This window comes from Muscardinus avellanarius (assembly GCF_963383645.1).
Source record: "Muscardinus avellanarius genome assembly, chromosome: 11".
Lineage (NCBI taxonomy): Eukaryota > Metazoa > Chordata > Mammalia > Rodentia > Gliridae > Muscardinus > Muscardinus avellanarius.
Genome location: NC_137797.1, coordinates 77,770,155 through 77,788,591, shown reverse-complemented (window position 1 = coordinate 77,788,591; position 18,437 = coordinate 77,770,155). Strand labels below are relative to the sequence as shown.

The following is an 18,437-nucleotide window of genomic DNA, read 5'->3' as shown; positions in this document are numbered from 1 at the left end:
ATATATATATATATATATATATATATATATATATATGTACATATATACTTATATACACACTAGGGGTTGAGCCCAGGGCTGTTTTACCTCTGAGCTACCCCAAGCCCCTTTTAACTCTGAAATAGATTCTTACTAAATTACTGTGTACACTAGTCTTGAATTGTGATCCTCCTGTCTCAGCCTCCCAAGTACTGGCATTACAGGTGTGTGCCATCACACTTGACTATAAAGTTTTAATATCAACTTGTGATGTGTTTGTCAAGGTAGGCTTAAGTTACTCCTGGCCCTTGACCTCCATTAGGCCAGATACATAATTTTGAGGTTGATCCAGAAGAAAATTCTAAAAATATCACTAAACCTCATTACAATAAATTTTAAAAGGAGTTGAAGCAAGAAAACAAGAATTCCACAGCTGTAAGGATTGGCCCTGCAAGAATAATGATCTTTTCTTTCCAGTTAAAGGAAGAGATAATGATCTCTTTTCTAGGAAAAGAAGATATGAAGATCTTCTAAGCTGGTGAAATAGGAGGAAAACCTTAAGGAGACTGTAACAGGGAGGTAATTCCAGGCAAGCATCTTGGTAGAGCAGTGGCTTGGAACTGGCAGCTGTCAGGGAGCCCGGGTGGGGAGAGCGGGGACCTGCAGTGTTCCTACGCAACAGATGACTGAGTGGCTGGTGTAGTGTGGCTCGGCGACCACGGCTGAGGAGGGGCCCTGGAAGGCGCAGGAATAGAGGGTGGCTCCTTTCCCTCCAGCTCTTCTTTCAGTAATGGCACAGGCCCTGCCAATCCATCCCTCCGCCGAACTCGAACCCCGGCGGCGCAGCCTTTTCATTCAAACGTCCCCCAGACTCTGACAGCAGCTCCAGCCCGGCCCGGCCCAGGCGCGACTCTAGCACACGCCGCCCTTCTCTTGGGGACAAAGGGTCGGAATCCTCCAGCCGATCTAGCCCCGGACCCAAACACTATCTCCACCAAGGCGCCAGAGGATGTGCGCCGCGCGCGTACCTCGCGTCCAGGTGAAGTTCCTCGGCACAACGCTGTGCGCATGTCCGGAAGTGAACATTTTCTAGCCTCCGACCGAGGCACTTTTAAAGGGGCACGCCCTGGCTTAAAGACCAGCGCAGCTCCAGACGTGGAGTTGCCCGGGCTCTGGAGCCTCCTGCAGGCCGCTAGAGGATTCGGGGGCGGGGCTTTCTCTGGCCCCGCCCCACCGGGGCTTCCGGGCTCGCGGGGCGCTGCTGTGGACGCGCCTCCCCGCAGGGCGGCGCCAGCGCGGGACGCGCTCTGGGCAGGTAAGGGGCTCGCCGCGTGGGCGCCTCCTCATCCCAGCTAGTGCCAGGTGCGCGCCAGGACCTCTGTCGCTCTCTGGGTGGTCGCGGGACCGTGGTAGAATGCAGATCTCCTTATCAAAGAGAAAGGTTAGAGAGGAAGTATGCTGCGTGAACTGAGCTCTCTTCCACTCGGGTGGCTCCCTGGGTATCCAAAAGTTCGTCGGAACTGAGGATGGACCCTATGCGTGGAGGGGCCGCACCCAGCCACCGGAGGGCTCAGACTGACCTCCCCGCCGGGTCGCCACTCCTGGCTGTGCGTTCCTGAGCCCTTCAACAGAGAAATATCTTTCTGAGAACCAGGAAGTAAGGTCGGCCCCCACAGATATAACCTGCTTTTCGCCTTAAAAGCAGAAATTCTAATTAGTTTCTCCCGCTTCCAAGCTTTCAGGGAGTTAGAAAGTGGAGACATTCCACAGTAGTAGATGGAAGAAGGGTGTACCTGACAGCTTGGTTGCAAGAGAGGAGACAAAAGAATCAAAAGCAAAAGTTGAGCTGGGCGCGGTGGTGCTCGCCTGTAATCCCAGTACTTGGGAGACTGAGACTGGAGGATCGAAGGTTGGAGGACAGCCTCAACAAGTAGTGAGACTCTCGTCTCTTATCCGCCTAAATAAAAATAAAATTGAGTTGAGGATATAGCTCAGAGATAGAATGTCCCTGAGTTCAATCCCCAGTGACACACACACACACACACACACACACACACACACACACACACGAGAAAATACTTTTAGCCATTCGAAAAATTATCGCTACTAGTGCCTCAAAAGCTCCTTTTATAGCAGAAGATAATAATATCCACCCCTCCCCTATGAGGACTAATCCTTGTGGAAGTCTGTTGGAACATTCACAGTTCTTTTATTCTCTTGATTTTGTGCTCAACATTCGTTGGAAATTTGATTTCTATCTGACCAGTCTGAGGCCACACGTGTCCCTTTTATAGTCTCCATATCAGTACATGTCAGGAAACTCGTTCAAGTCAAAAAGCTTGATACCATCTTCACACAGGATTCTGTTGGCTCTCCCTTAGAATATATCCAGCATCCAGGGAATTCTGTATCTTTCCCTGTACCTCCTAGTACAAACCACCAGCACCTCCAACCCAGATTGTTGGTGCACTTTTCAAATTGAGCTCTTCCTATTTCTCTCTTCATTCCAACATCCTCTCCACTCTGTGGTCTTCTCCAAACTTTTACTGTCTCCTCATCACAGAAGATAGTCAGTACAAAGGATCTAAGGCCCTTGGAGACCTGGCCTCCTTACTTCTGTGCTTCCTCTGTGCTGCTGTTTCTCAGTGAACCATTTCCAACTTTTGTGCTTAGTATTCCTTTTCCCCAAACTTAGTCCACAGATACCCCAGTGATCAGCTTTCTTGTTCCTTCAGACTATTAATCAAATGGCTACTTCTTATTGAGGCCTGCTGTGTCTATACTATTTAAAATTGCAACCTAACCCCTTCTCTGATAATCACTCCACTTGACACCATCTAGCATACTATAGAATTAATTCTTTTGCTTATTGCCTGTCTTCCTCCAGTAGAATATAAGCTCTATAAGCCAGGCGTGATGGCACATGCCTGAAATCCCAGTATTTGGGAGGCTGAGACAGGAAGATTGCAGGTTCAAAGACAGCCTCAACAAGTAGTGAGACTTGCCAACCTAGCGAGACCCTGTTTTAAAATAAAAATAAAATAGGGCTGCGGGTATAGCACAGAGGTAGAATGTCCCTGGGTTCAATCTCCAGTTAATATATATATATGTTAAAGTCCATGAGTTCATTCAAATATGTATAATCATATTTCTAATGCTTTATTTCCAAGGGCCATGATTAATATACAGCACAAAGAAATACTCAGTAAATATTTTGTGAATGAATTAATTACATCATTTAAACTACATTGAAAGCATTTTAAAGTACTTACATTTTAAAGTTAAATCAATATTTGAGAAAGATGTGGTTTAGTATGGTTAAATGTATCCCAGCACATATCCCAGTATGAAAAAAGATAGCTGTATAGAATTTATAGGTCTGGAAGGTATTGGCTTTTGTAAATAGTGATGACATTGAGATGTTAAAAAAATTAATGGTTATCTGGCATATTTTGCTAAGAATGCATGAGAATAAATAATGCATTTTAGAAAGATTGTAAATATATTTAAAACTCTGTGCTTGATAAAATAAGTACTAGGATTATAAGCATGCACCATGATGTCCATATGTATATGAATGTGTTTAAGGTAAAATTTTAAATTCTGGGATTTAGAACATCTGGGCAAATATGTGTGAAGGAGGTGTCAAAATGCCTTCCTTTTCCTACACTACACCATCACCTCTGCTAGAAATCTGGGTGTAGAAGAGCTACAGAAATTATCTCTGGCCTTATGATAGCCTCCGTTCCCTGATCTTAACTGTACTTTTAAGGATTACTAAGCAGTTCTTCCTTTATTAGCTTTGTCAATCATATACTTTTTAGAGTGGAGAGAAATCTGAATAAATAAGAAAAATGACCTGAGAGTACAACTGTAAAATTTATAGGCAGATAGAATTTCTTAATTCTTAAAAATTAAATCTTTCATTCAGCACACATGTTTTCTATAGGTGCTGAAGTAAATTTGATTAGTTCTCAGCCCAAGAGAACTCACTGTCTGGCAAAGAAGACAGAAATATAAACAATAGATCATAATAATTATTAATAATATTATAATAATTATATAATATTATAATAATTATTAATAATATTATAATTATTATTATAATAGAAGAATGACCAGGTGACATTGTGGAGCAAAAGAGTTGACTATCAAGAAAACCAGTGGTGTCTTTTGAGTTGGGTTTGGAGGAATAGCAGATATTTATCAGGTGACCTTTCAGATGCTTAGGCAGTTCTTTTACCTCGCACTAGATGACCTCATGTCCTACATCACAGAGAAAATGACATGGTGTAGGTACTCTCCCTCTCTGCTTCTCTCTTTCTAGATTCAAAGGAAGAGATTCCCTTCTGTTCAAGGCTAACCTCCACTTATATGCTGTTCACTATTCCATTTGTATCATCAACCACATTAAACCTTAAACTCTTACATTGGCAGTTCTCAAAGTGTGACTCGTGTCCCTGAGACTCTTGCAGGAGGTTTGTAGAGTCAAAATTAAATGCTGGTAAAAGAGTCATTCAGCACGATGGATTTCAATGACATGTTTATTGATACAACTTAAAGTTTCACATTATAGCTTACCTTCTGGGAATTATTCCTTGTCAAATTTTATTATCAGAGGAAAATATCTACTACTTGGTGAAAAGAATATTAAAATATTCCCCTTTCCAACCACATGTCTGTGTGAACCTGAGGTTTTTTTTTATATGCATAACCAAAATAACATTGTGGCAGATTAGATGCAGAAGATATGAGATTCCAAATGTTCCCCATGAAGTTAAACAGTAAAGAGGCTTATAAAATTATACTACTTTCTGTTTCTTTGGAAAACAGTTATTTTATTAAAATGTTTGCTAACATTTATTTTTTGTTTTAAATTAATTGACAAGTGATTTTTAAATATGGTAAACATTGGTAGATACAACCAACATAAACACGATAATTTCTTTCTTTTTTTTTTTTTTTTTTTTTTTTTGGTGCTGGGGATTGAACCCAAAGGCATTCTACCTCCAAGATGCACTCCCAGCCTGGATTTATTTGTTATTTGGAAACAGGGTCTTACAAAGTTGCTGAGAGCCTCACTAATTGTCATGATTGGCTTTGAACCTGCAATGCTCCTGTCTCAGCCTCCCAAGTACTGAGATTATAAGTGTGCACCACTACACCCTGCTCACAATAATTTTTAAGAATGTAAACGGCTCCAAAATCAAGTTTGAGAACTACTATTTACCTTCTTCCTGTCCCTTTACTCCTCTTTCTGTTTTTCCCACTTCCTCTTTTTCCTTCTCTGCATAGCCAGACATCTGGGAAAGTTTGTTTTTACCATTTACTCAGTACTCCAGTACAACTATTCTTAAGTCACCAGTGGCCTATCGTGTCTGGCTCTAACATACCCATCACCCATGTACTTGATTTAACACCACCCATTTACTTGACCTTTCTTTGTCTTTTGTACCACCTTGTTATGTTATAATCAGTTGCCAACATTCATGCAGTATAACAAAATATGGTTTATCTGTTTACAGATATTCTCTCTAAAACTATTGTAAAATTTTAATGAGAACTTTTCATATTTCAGGATTAGAAGATGAGCAAACCCATTACACCATCAACATATGTGCGCTCCCTCAATGTTGGACTACTTCGGAAGCTGTCAGATTTTATTGATCCTCAAGAAGGATGGAAGAAGTTAGCTGTAGCTATCAAAAAACCATCTGGTGATGATAGATACAATCAGTTTCACATAAGGTAATATATAAAATTCTTCTTAAATTCTTTTTTTTTTTTTGGTGGTACTGGGGTTCCTGGAAGCCCTTCTACCTCCGGGCTACACTCCCAGACCTTTTTTAAATATATTTTTATTTGGAAACAGGGTCTCTTAAGTCAGCGAGGCTGGCTTTGAACCTACACAATCCTCCTGTCTCCGGCTCCCAAGCGTGGGGATTACAAGCATGCACTACCATGCCCAGCTTAAATTCTTACATAAGGATGACTTATATATCTAAATACTGTTTAAAGCCCTAGCTCTTCTATTAGTTGTTCCAGAAAATGTTTTCTCATTTTTTTTTATACTGTAATTGCTCAGGGGCATTCTACCTCTGAGATATATCACCAGCCCAGCCCTTTTAACTATTTGTTTGGAAACAGGGTCTTGCTAAGTCTATACTCAAATATACTGTTCGCCTGTCTCTGCCAAATGAATGGGATAACAGACCACACCCAGTTGTTTTCTCATCTTAAATTACTTGGGAGAAGCTCAAGTTTAAACCGGGAAAGCCACTTTTTAAAGATAATTTGTTGATGCTGCTCTTCAAAACTTAAGGGTAGTTGTAGCAGAGTGGAAGGAAGAAAAAGCTCTTCTTTACAGAATAATGCCAGCAAGTATTTATTAACATAATGATAGAATTATGTACGCACAGGCTACACACAAGATTTCAAAGTATTATGCATAAATTACTTATGAATTAAAAAGGGGAAAGCTTCCTTTATTATGAAGAAGTCTGGGACATACTTCCTTTAACAAGTGATAAAACTAGTGTCACTAGTAATGATATAAAATGCCACTCTGTACTCTAGATGTGATATGATGGAAAGGGCATATTATCACCTATATGCTGCACTAATAAAAATTTTTATCCTGAGTTTAATCACGAGAACATAGTCAAAAACCTAGAATAGCCAAAGTAGTTCTCAGCAAAAAGATCCATGCAGGAGAAATCACAATACTTGACTTTAAAGTATACTACAAAGCCATAGAAATAAAAACAGCATGGTTATGGCACAAAAACAGATACATAGACCAGTGGAACAGAATAGAAGACTCATACACTGGAGAAAAGATAGCCTTTTCAACAAATAGTGTTGATAAAACTGGTTAACCATATGCAGAAAATTGGAAATTAATTCCACTTTCTTACCCTGCACAAGAGTCAATTCAAGATGGATCAGAGACTTAGAAATTAGACCAGAGACCTTGAGGCTGCTCAAAGAAGGCATACATCCAACACTGCAACACATAGACACAGGTAAAAACTTTCTCAACAAGACCCAAAAGGAATAAGAAACTAAAAGGCGAATCAATACATGGGATTGCATGAAACTGAAGAGCTTCTGTTCAGTAAAGGAAACTATCAAGAACTTCAACTGAAAGCCAATAGAATGGGAGATTTTTGCCACCTACTCCTCTAATAGAGGACTAATATCTAGAATATACAGAGAACTCACGAAACTCAGCACTAAGAAAACAAATAACTCAATCAAAAAATGGGCAAGGGAACTAAATAGACACTCATGAAAGAAAAAATTCAAATGGCCAATAAATGCATGAAAAAATGCTCAGCATTATTAGTAATCAGAGAGATGCAAATCAAAACTACCCTGATAGTTCACGTAACTCCAACTAGTATGACAATCATTCAGAACACAAACAATAACAAATGCTGGTGAGGATGTGGAGAAGTTGGAACTCTACTACATTGTTGGTGGGATTGCAAATTAGTGCAACCACTTTGGAATAGTATGGAGGGTCCTCAGAAGAATGAGAACGAACTTACATATAATCCAGCAATACCACTTCTGGTTATCTATTCAAAAGAATGGAAACCAAACTACCAAACTAATGCTTGTGTATCTATGTTCATAGCTGCACAATTCACAATTACCAGACTATGTAACCAGCCAAGATGTCCATCAATAGATGAATTGGTTACAAAACTATGGTATATGTACACAATGGAATTTTACTCAGCCATAAAGAAAAACACAATTATGTCATTTACAGCAAAATGGGTGGAACTGGAGAACATTATGCTAAGTGAGATTAGTATGTCACAAAAAATAAGAAATAGGATGCTTTCCCTAATGTGTGGAAGCTAGGGAGAAAATGGGTCATAGGAAGAACTCTAGATGAATAAGGAGATACTATAGATGAGCAAATAAGGTGACCTAACTGAGGGGAATGGGAGGGGGGAAGAGAGAAATTCTCTAATGCACATGATGTACATTAACAAACATATCAAAGTCCTTCACTAAACCAAACATGAAAAGGAGGGAAGGGGGAGGAAATGGGGTGAGAATTGGGTAAGGGCTAATTGGGTCGTGTGTGCATTTATGCCTCTACCATCTTGTACCCCATTAAGAAGTATGACTTAAAACTTAGAAAAAGAAAGTAGTCAAATAAAGCTAGACTATTATAAGATTTTTTTTTTGTTTTGACTCTTGTTTTTAGTGTGTTTTTGTTTCTCTTTTGTTTGTTTTGTTTTTGTTATGTTTTGGTACTGGAGTTGAACTCAGGAGGCTCTACCTCTGAGCTATACCCCCATATAGCACTTTGTTTTTGGGGGGACTAGATCCTGAATGTAGGGGCATTCTACCTTGGAGCTACACCCCCAGCTCTATTTTATTTTTTATTTTGAAACAAGGTCTTGCTAAGTTGTTAATGGTTTTGCTAAGTTGCTGAGGCTGTCCTCAAGCCTGCGATCTTCAGCTTCCTAAGACCTAGGATTACAGGCATGTGCCACTTCAGCTTACTTAGACTGTGAGACTTCTACAAGGCATCTTACTTAAGTTCACATCACTCATACACACACACACACACACACACACACACACACACACACACCAGTTGCAAAAGCATGTGCAAGAGCACACTGAGAAAAAGAAAAGAGCACAGATGTGACCAAATTTTCGTTCATTGTATTATTCTTTTAAGTTTTCTGTAAGATTGAAAATGTTCCAAATAAAAAGTTTGGAGGAAACACAGAAAAAGGTACATTGGTTAAATTTTTAAATCTTACTTTCTAAAACTGAGTTTTAATTCTAAAGGGAATACAAAAAGGATTTGTATTTTTTTCTTATAGTTAAGATCAAGGGAATAATATCCTAAATTTGCATATATTTTATTTGTTTGAGCAAGCTAATTTATTAATGATTAAAAAGCCAGCAAAGCTAGTAAGTCATGTAGGAAGTAATATAGCAAAGTATGTTGAAAGCATGTCTTTATGCCAAGAGAAATCTGAATTTGTATCTCAACTTGGATAAATCTTATTGGCTTTTTAGCTCTAGGCTGGTTACCCTATCCCTCCAAGCTTGGCTTTCTCAATTATAAACTATTATATAATCATAATATCTTTAAAGTTCATCTATGCATATCCAGTAGCCCTGAGTATTCATTTACTGAATGCTCAGTAAGTATTCAGTAAATGCTAACTTTTGTGATCATCATCTTTGGCATCTTTCTCCTTCTGCCTCTTCTTCCTGTGAGCAGGACAGGGGCAAAGAAGATTAATTCCTACTTCAATTATGTGCTCAAATTATATATTAATCTGTTTCTTTGTTACTTGCTTTTTTAGGAGATTTGAAGCATTACTTCAAACTGGAAAAAGTCCTACTTGTGAATTACTGTTTGACTGGGGTACCACCAATTGCACGGTTGGTGATCTGGTGGATCTTTTGATCCAAAATGAATTTTTTGCTCCTGCAAGTCTTTTGCTACCAGGTAAATGAAATGTGACCAGGGTGTCAACAATTATGGTAGAAAGATGAATGGCAGAAGTATAGTGAGTTCTTCTTACTCTTATTTTTTTTTTCATAGTAGATATGCCTTCTATTTGAGAGTCCCCTTTTACTTTGTCTGCTCTCCCCAACTCCTTACCATGCAGATAGTGTCTCTGCTGCTGAGGTGTTCCAAACTTTGTGGTTGAATCTGACATCCAAAGCCAGGAAGGTTTGTGCCAGTAGGAAGCTTAGATGGATATATACTTCTAAGAAATTAGTTATTCTTTGGGGCTTTTGCTTTTTTCAATTTCAGCTTCCACCTTAATGGGACCCATGATTATGATTCTTTACAATGTTTTTTGATGCATTACTGTCTAGTTACTTATCTCAAAATCTTCCCTTTTCCCTTTGTTGGTGTTTACACCAGTGGTTCTCACTCTTTATTGTGCAGAAGAACGAACCACTTGTAGTTCTTGTTGAGCATGTGAATTATGGGCTCTATTGTAGGACTACTTAATCTGAATTCTGGAGTTGCATTCAAGGTCTGTGTTCTTAAACAAGTACTTCAGTGACTCTGATGCAGATAGCACATGGACCACTTTTTGTAAATGCTGCCTTTCTCTTTACCCATCTTTATCACAACTGACAAATTCTTACTAGGTAGCTTCTTGTGTGTACTGTGAGAATGTAGTGTCAACCTTTGGACACTGGAATGTTGTTAAATGAACCAAGTTCCTAGTTTAACTTTTTCACCTACACCTTTTCATATGTAAGGACAACTTGTATTTTATTGTACTTGGCAGATGCTGTTCCCAAAATTGTTAATACTCTACCTGCTAAAGAAGCTGTAACAGTTCAGCAGATGCCTTTCTATGAAAAGGACAGGACATCTGTGATATGTGTGCAGAATCTTGAACAAAACTGTATGCTACCTGACTCCTCAAATACAGAAAATAAAAGTTTAGAAGTTAGTGATACACGTAAGTAACAACATTTCCAGAGCTTTCCACTGGTGGATTTGTCATGAAGACAACACTACTTTAAAATAAATCTTTCTTTTTGTTTATGTTTTTTCCTTCTAATTTATTAAGTAATATTTTAATTTCATTAATATCAGTGATTAGAGTTGGTAGGTTATGCAAAAAAGCATAGAAACTAGGAAAAATATAAGTAAATATTTGTATAACTTGCCAGAAGGTAATCCCAGTAATTGGGAGGTTGATAAAAGAAGATTGCAGGTCTGAGACCAGCCTCAGCAATTTAGCAAATCCTTAGCAGCTTAGTGAGACCTTGCTTCAAAATAAAAAAATTTCAAAATAGGTCTGGGAGTATAGGTGCCAGAGCCAGCTGGCAAAAGTATAGGTTCTGAAGAGAGGCGTGAGGGTGAAGAATTTAACTCTAAGAATTTGATTCTCAGAATATTTAATTTATTTTAATGTGTGGGGGGGGCTGCCAGCCTACTATCTCTACTGGCCAACCCCTATTCTTGGGTCAGTATTTCCTACTGGTCGATGACTACACCTGGGTCAGTATTGTCTATTGTGCTGATGCTGGGTTTGTTTTTCCAGAGGTATTTATACAGTTACAGGTCAATCAATATCCTTGTGCTACCACCACCAGAATACAATAAAGACCAATCCAAAGCACATATATTACAGATAGGTTAATTAGTACCCTTGTGCCATCACCATCTGATCTTCTCCCAGACCTTTTACTCTGAACTATCCATGACCCCAAACCTTGTTGACTCTGGGCAAAGGACAGTCAACTGAGTCAGAAACATTAATCTAGGGGAAAGCCTTAATGGCTCCCCACATATAGGTCAGTGGTAGAACCCTTCTGGGCTCAGTCCCTAGTAAAAACATACACACACACACACACACACACACACACACACACACACACAATCTCTGTCTCTCTCTCTGTCTCTCTCTCTTATATAACTTGCCAAGTTCATTTTTGAAAAGAAAACATATAGGACTGCCTCCTCAACATAGTAAGACTCTCAGCAACCCAGCAAGACCCTCTTTCCAAACAATAAAATAAAAAGGTTTGGGAGTATATCTTAGAGGTAGAATGCTCCTGGCTTTAATGTTCAGTAACACACACACACACACACACACACACACAATGTGACTAGAATTTTGGGTAGATGACTAGAATGATGAGTAGCATCACTGAACATAATTCTCATGATAGAGGTTACAGTTTATATTTTAAAAATCTTCTTATCCGAAGATGGTGACTGAGAAAAGCAGCTTTTATGACTCCTGCTAACACTCAATCTCTATTGCCACAAAATCAGTGTTTATCATAGTCAGAAAACACTATCAGCAGAGAAATAAAAACTGTAAACACAAGGGACAGAGGAAAAGAAGACTAGAAGAACAACCAGAGACCAGAAAAGAAACCAGCCCACATTGTGGCGGCAGAGCCGCGCCAGCGCCATCTTGCCTCACAGCACCAGGTTCCAGAGAGGAAAGGTAAACAAGCTGAAGTGAGCAGATGAGGATCATTCAGGTGTGATTCAGCAGTTCTTTCAGCGCAAAGAACGTCTAAAACTCCCAAGTGGCCAAGCTCATCACGCCTTCCAGGGACTCAGAACAGAGCTCAAAACCAGAAAAGAAATACGCCAGCCTCACAGCCAAGGAGGTAACAGTGGCGCCATATTGCCAGAGCAGTGGCGAGTTCACCACACCCGCAACAGCTCCAGATCAGCGCACACAATACAATAACCGTAAGTGAAATTGTGGCCCATAAAGGAGAAATCTCACCCAGTACTGCACCCCTAGGGACTTGCGCAGCTTTGATAATCTCCCTGGGTCTGAGATTTTGCAGTCCAACACAGTGAAGGAGTAGTGGTGGCAAAGTTACCGCACCCTAGTTGCAACTTCCCATGGGAAAACACCCAGCTTAGCACCCACATGGTCTTGCGCAGTCTTGATTAACTCCCTGGATCTGAGAGTTTGCCATACAACCCAGTAAAGGAGTGGTGGAGGCTGAGATTACCACAAACTCGAAACCCAGAGCACCCTAAGTGAAGTCATGGTGACCCAGGGGAAGAACCCAGAGAAGGCACAAACTTCTGAAATCATGGGAAAGAGGAACAACAGTAGAGCAATGAATGCCCACAACCACATAATCTCAGAACTTGATAACACAGAAATTCAGAGATCTCCAGAAGATCAAATAAGGAATATAACTGTAGAAAGAATACAGGACCTTCTAAAAGAATTTAGAGAGAGTCTAAAAGAAATAAAAATGCAATCATTGAAGTAAAGACATCAATTCAAACTATAAACAATCGATTGGACCACATGGAGAATAGAATCTCGCTCCTAGAAGATGATCACTCCAAAAACGAATACATAGAAAAAAAAAAAATCAGACAGCAAGACTCTGACATTGAAGAAATATGGGCCCATTTTAAGAGAGCTAACCTAAGAATAATTGGAATAGAGGAGGGAAAAGAAGGTGAAACCAGAGGGATCAATAATCTCTTCAAAGAAGTAATAGAAAATTTTCCAAACACAGAGCAAGAGGTCAATACACAGAGCCAGGAAACTTATAGAACTCCCTTTAGATAGGATCAGAGAAAATGTTCCCCATGCCACATAATTGTCAAAATGACCAATGTAGAAGCCAAGCAGAGAATCTTAAAGGCAACAAAAACAAAAGGCCAAGTGACATTCAGAGGCAAACCAATTAGAAGTGTTCCAGACTTCCCAAACCAAGTCATGAAAGCCAGAAGGGCTTGGAGTAACATATTCCAAACTCTGAAAGCAAAAAACTTCCAGCGCAAAATTTCCTACCCAGCAAAACTATCTATCAAATTTGATGGGGAAATAAGAAGCTTCCATGACAAACAGAAACTGAAAGAATTTATGTCTTCAAAACCAGAGCTAGAGAAAATACTCAAAGAGATTAACTACAAAGAAGAAATAGGTGGTACACAGCAGAACCAGAAAAACAAGATTTTCTATTCAATAGACAACTAAGCAAAGAAGAATAAACAGTATTTCAAACAGGAATAAAAATCTTAACATGTTAGGAATTAAAAGTTACCTCTCAATAATCACACTGAATGTAGATGGCCTCAATTCCCCAATAAAAAGACAGAAAGTGGCAAAATGGATTAAAAACCAGAATCTATCCATCTGCTTCTTACAAGAAACACACTTTACAAGTAAATATAGTAAACTCAAGGTAAACAGCTGGAGCAAGGTAATTCAAATGTGAAGTTATATTTCACTATAGTTTTTATTTGTATATCCTTAATGATTAGTTATATTATGTTAATGGTGAGTGATATTCATGTATTTATTGGTCACATAAAAATCTTTAGAGATTCATTATCTATTTTAGTCTTTTACCTATTTCTAAATTGTATTGATTGCTTTTATTGTTGCTAATTTTTAGGATTTCTATTTGGAATATTAATATACCTTCAGATATAGAATTTGGAAATATTTATTCCCATTCTATCAGTAACTTTTAATTCTGTTTACATTGTCTTTGGATGTACAATATTTTTTTATGAAGTTTGTTTGTTTATTCTTTTGTTGCCTATGCCTTTGGAATCATATCCAAGAAATCACTGCCAATTTCAATGTTGTAAAGTTTTATGACCCAGGTGTTCTTCTAAAAGCTTATAGTCTTAAATTTACATTTAGGTCTTTTATTTATTTTGAGTTAATATTTGTATATGGTGTTAGGTAAGGGTCCAATTTTATTCTTTTTCATGTAATTATTATTTTTCAACAATATTTAGTGAAAAGATTATTATTTCCTTCACCAAATGTTCTTAGAAACCTTGTTAAAAATAACTTGACCATATATGGAAGAATTTATTTCTAGGCTTTTTATTTTACTCCACTGGTTTATATATCTGTTTCAATTATTGTAGCTTTATAAAGTTTGAAATTAGAAAATATACATCTTCTAGCTGTGTTCTTTTTCGAGATTGTTTTGGGTGTTTAGAGTTCATATTTCATGTTATGATAGATTTTTTTCTGGAAAAAAAATCTATGATAGTTTCACCTTAAAAAAATTTAAAAAAGAAAGAAAATGTATCCTCTGGTAAGAAAGAAAACAAGAAAGAAATATTGAAATGTTATCTCTAAGTGATCAAAAATTTGATATCAGACAAATGAATCTGTTATATGAGATTATCATTGTTAATTTTGGATAAATTGCTATAATATTAAAAAAATCTTTTTATCCTCCCCTATGTTTATTCCTTAGTTCAAACAATTGTATATGCATACATAATCTCTAAATTGAGAAAATATCAAAATTATTAAAACCAATTTCTTTTTGTTTAATCACTTTTTTTATTTTATTGATAGGTTTTCATAGCTTTTCATTTTATGAACTGAAGAATGTCACAAATAACTTTGATGAACGACCTGTTTCTGTTGGTGGCAATAAAATGGGAGAGGGAGGATTTGGAGTTGTGTATAAGGGCTATGTGAATCACAGCACTGTGGCAGTGAAGAAGCTTGCAGCAGTAAGTTATGTTTTGAGGATAAAAGAAATGAAAGTTATGGTTTCTTCCTAGTGTGCTACATAACAAGCTTTAAATTAACCTTTCAGAAATATATTATTTCAGTTTGTATTTTCTCCAAATAAATGCCACTCTACAGTTGTAGTTCTTAACATTTAAAAATCTGAGAGCTGGGTGTCTGGTGCACTCTTGTAATCCCCGCGCTTGGGAGCCGGAGACAGGAGGGTCATGCAGGCTTAAGAGACCGTGTTTCCAAATAAAAATATAAAAATATAGGTCTGGGAGTGTAGCCCGGAGGTAGAAGACCCCTGGGTTCCATCCATAGTACAACCAAAAAAAAAAAAAAAAAAAATCTACTGAGAGTTATGGACCCCATCCCTAGAATAATGTAGCTGGGTACTCATGCATATGATCATATATATAATTTTGAGAGATTTGAAAAATACAGTTGAAAAGCCTTGTTCTACACTGTACCTAATACATAATCAAGAGAAAATGGTAAGATATTAAGATACTAAGTAAATTTCATATAAATAATTTGTTTCCATTACTTTTTACTTTTTGTTTCCATGTGATACTGGAGATTGAACCCGGAGGCATTCTACCTTTGAGCTACACCCCCAGCTTGATTTTATTTCTTATTTGGAAACGGTCTCACTAGGTTGATGAGCATTTCACTACTTGCTGAGGCTGTCCTCCAACCTATGATCCTCCTTTATTGGCCTCCCAGTACTCGGATTACAGGCGTGGGCCACCACACCCAGGTTTACTTTTCACATTTAAATATATAATTTAGAGAATACACATTTAGCCAAGCATGGTGGCACACACTTGTAATCCCAGCATTCAGGAGGTGAAGACCAGAGGATGGTGGAGGCCCTTTGTGACTCAGTGAGACCCTATTTCAAAAAATAAAAAGACTAAAAAATAGGACTGGGGTGTAGTTCAGAAGTATCATGCCCTGGGTTCCATCACCAGTACTGCAAACACACACACACACACACACACACACACACACACACACACACTTAAAAAATTTGAATTTTCTTCTGTGTATCCTTTGTTCCCATTTCTCTTGAGATATTTACCTTTTATTTACTAGTTTGTTATAGTCTAAATCTATTGTTATATTCTTAAAATATTAATAGATTACATATATATATATATATAACTCCCTTTTACATATATGTTGCAAACACTTTTATAGGTTTGGATTTTTCCTTTTGCATTCAAATTTGCTTGAATTTGCTGCTTTTCTTTCTTTTCTTTTCTTTTCCAGGTACTGGGAATGGAACCCAGGGGCATTCAACCTCTGATCTATACCCCCAGCCCTATTTTTTTATTCTTTATTTTGAAACAGGGTCTCACTGAGTTGCAAAGGGCCTCACTAAGTAGCTGAGGCTGTCCTTGAACCATGATCCTCCTGTGTCAGCCTCCCAAATACTGGGTTTATAAGCATTAGCCACCATGCCCAGCTCAAATTTGCTAATTTTCTGCTACACAGTATTTGCTTCAAAATTCCTATGCAATAAAGTCATATATTCATTTTGTTCCCACAGAAATTCAGTGACGTTTATGATTTTTTCCATTCACTAACAAACTATAGACCTTGAGCAAGGAACTGATATTTTAGTTGTTCCATAAAAAAATAGAATAAAACATTATTTTTTAAAAAAGCAGATCAACCATCTGTCTCTTGTGCTTTCTTCTAGCTTTAGGAGCTGTGGGTTATATTGTATTATATATTACTTTATATTTTTAGGTGGTTGACATTAGTACTGAAGAACTAAAACAGCAGTTTGATCAAGAAATAAAAGTAATGGCAAAGTAAGTGTTAATTTGGTAATGTGGTTTGGGGGAAAGAACAAGACAAGATGAAGGAGCCTGGTTTCTTAACCAAAGTACACCATGAGCTAGGGATATTTTCAAATACAGATATATAAAATCAAAATAAGGGTTTAGCCCAGTACCTTTGGCTCTTCAATCCTATGACTACATTTACTCATATTAAAAGCTGTCAGTATATTAAATCACAATAAAGTTACATGGAATCTCAGTTATCCTCCATGATCATATCTCCTGCTCTTGAAATTCATGAGCAATCAATCATAGTGTGTGTGTGTGTGTGTGTGTGTGTGTGTGTGTGTGTGTTGCTGAGGATTAAACCCAGGGGCATTCTACCTCCGAGCTATACTCCCAGCCTTATTTTATTTTTATTTTTTGAAGCAGGGTCTCACTAGGTTAATGAGAGTCTTACTATTTGCTGAGACTGTCCTTGAACCTGCAATCCTATTATCTCAACCTCCTAAGTACTAGGATTACAAGTGTGTGCAACCACACCTGGCTATAGAGATACTTTAAAAAAAAAAAAAAACTTCATAGAATAGTAGAACCTTAGATAAGGTAACATTCATAAAGGAACTAAGAAAGTATATGCAAAAAGATGTTCAGAAAGTATTGACCCATAGTGCTGTGAGATTGTTGAATATTATCAGGAATGATAGGAGAAACAAATCAGGAATTTTTTTTTAAATATGGTACTAGAGATTGAATTCAGAGTCATTCTACCTTTGAGCTATACCCTCAGCCCTGTTTGTTCTTTCATTTTGAAACAGGGCCTCACTAAGTTTCTGAGGCTGGCTGTAAACTTGTGATCCTGTCTCAGCCTCCCAAGTACTAGCATTACAAGGGTGAGAGAGCTGGACTTTCAACTTAATGACTGCAATCTGAGCCTTGTTTTCTCTTTGCTGTATCATAGACACCTGCAGTTTTTTGGACTGCAGCTCCTTTTTAGTTTTATTACTCTCAAATATTAAAAAAAATCAAATTAGGTTATAGATAATCAGATGAGATGAAAGATCAGAAATGTATACATTAGATGTTAGATGTGATTAAGGGGACTAGCTGTAAATCAGTATTTCCATGTATTGAATGTTTTAGTGTGTTAGAGAACTCTTGAAAGTATTATAAAAGTTTCAATAGACTTCTTGAAATCTTCTTTGTTCTATCATTGAAAACTGCGCTGAACAAAAATAAGCAACAGTCTAGTCCTTAACCAAATTAGCACATGTTCCAATTATCTGAATTATTGAGCACTTAATATAAAATACAAAGAGATTTTAGTACTAATGTTGATCAGTATTACTGAAAATATAACTACAGAAAATGTTAAACATGAAAATATGAACATGTAACTCATTTATGATATATACTATTTTCTTGACTTTTTTGTTGTAACTTTAAATTGAATAATTTCCAACCTCTAAAAGAATATGTAAACATTTATTATAATGATTTTGCATGAAAAATTGTCACAGGTGTCAACATGAAAATTTAGTTCAACTGCTTGGTTTCTCGAGTGATGGAGATGACCTCTGCTTGGTATATGTTTACATGCCCAATGGTTCATTGCTAGACAGACTGTCTTGCTTGGTAAGATATTTTGCTCATCAAATTG

The 18,437-nt window shown here is 37.7% G+C and overlaps 1 protein-coding gene across 2 annotated transcripts in view; it reads left to right on the top strand.

Moving 5' to 3' along the window:
• Positions 1–5,566: 5,566 nt before the first annotated feature.
• IRAK4 (interleukin 1 receptor associated kinase 4) overlaps positions 5,567–18,437 on the top strand; it is a gene marked incomplete at both ends in the record, with an annotated part of 32,439 nt that continues 19,568 nt past the window's right edge. Inside the window, 6 exons of one of the 2 annotated variants that reach the window (XM_080706440.1) lie at positions 5,567–5,727; positions 9,330–9,475; positions 10,278–10,454; positions 14,823–14,983; positions 16,743–16,807; positions 18,298–18,412. In XM_080706440.1, coding sequence (XP_080562566.1) covers positions 5,567–5,727; positions 9,330–9,475; positions 10,278–10,454; positions 14,823–14,983; positions 16,743–16,807; positions 18,298–18,412 — 825 coding nt within the window. Of the gene's footprint in view, positions 5,728–9,329; positions 9,476–10,277; positions 10,455–14,822; positions 14,984–16,742; positions 16,808–18,297; positions 18,413–18,437 lie in introns of those variants that run through there. The other variant, XM_080706441.1, reaches the window with a different exon arrangement.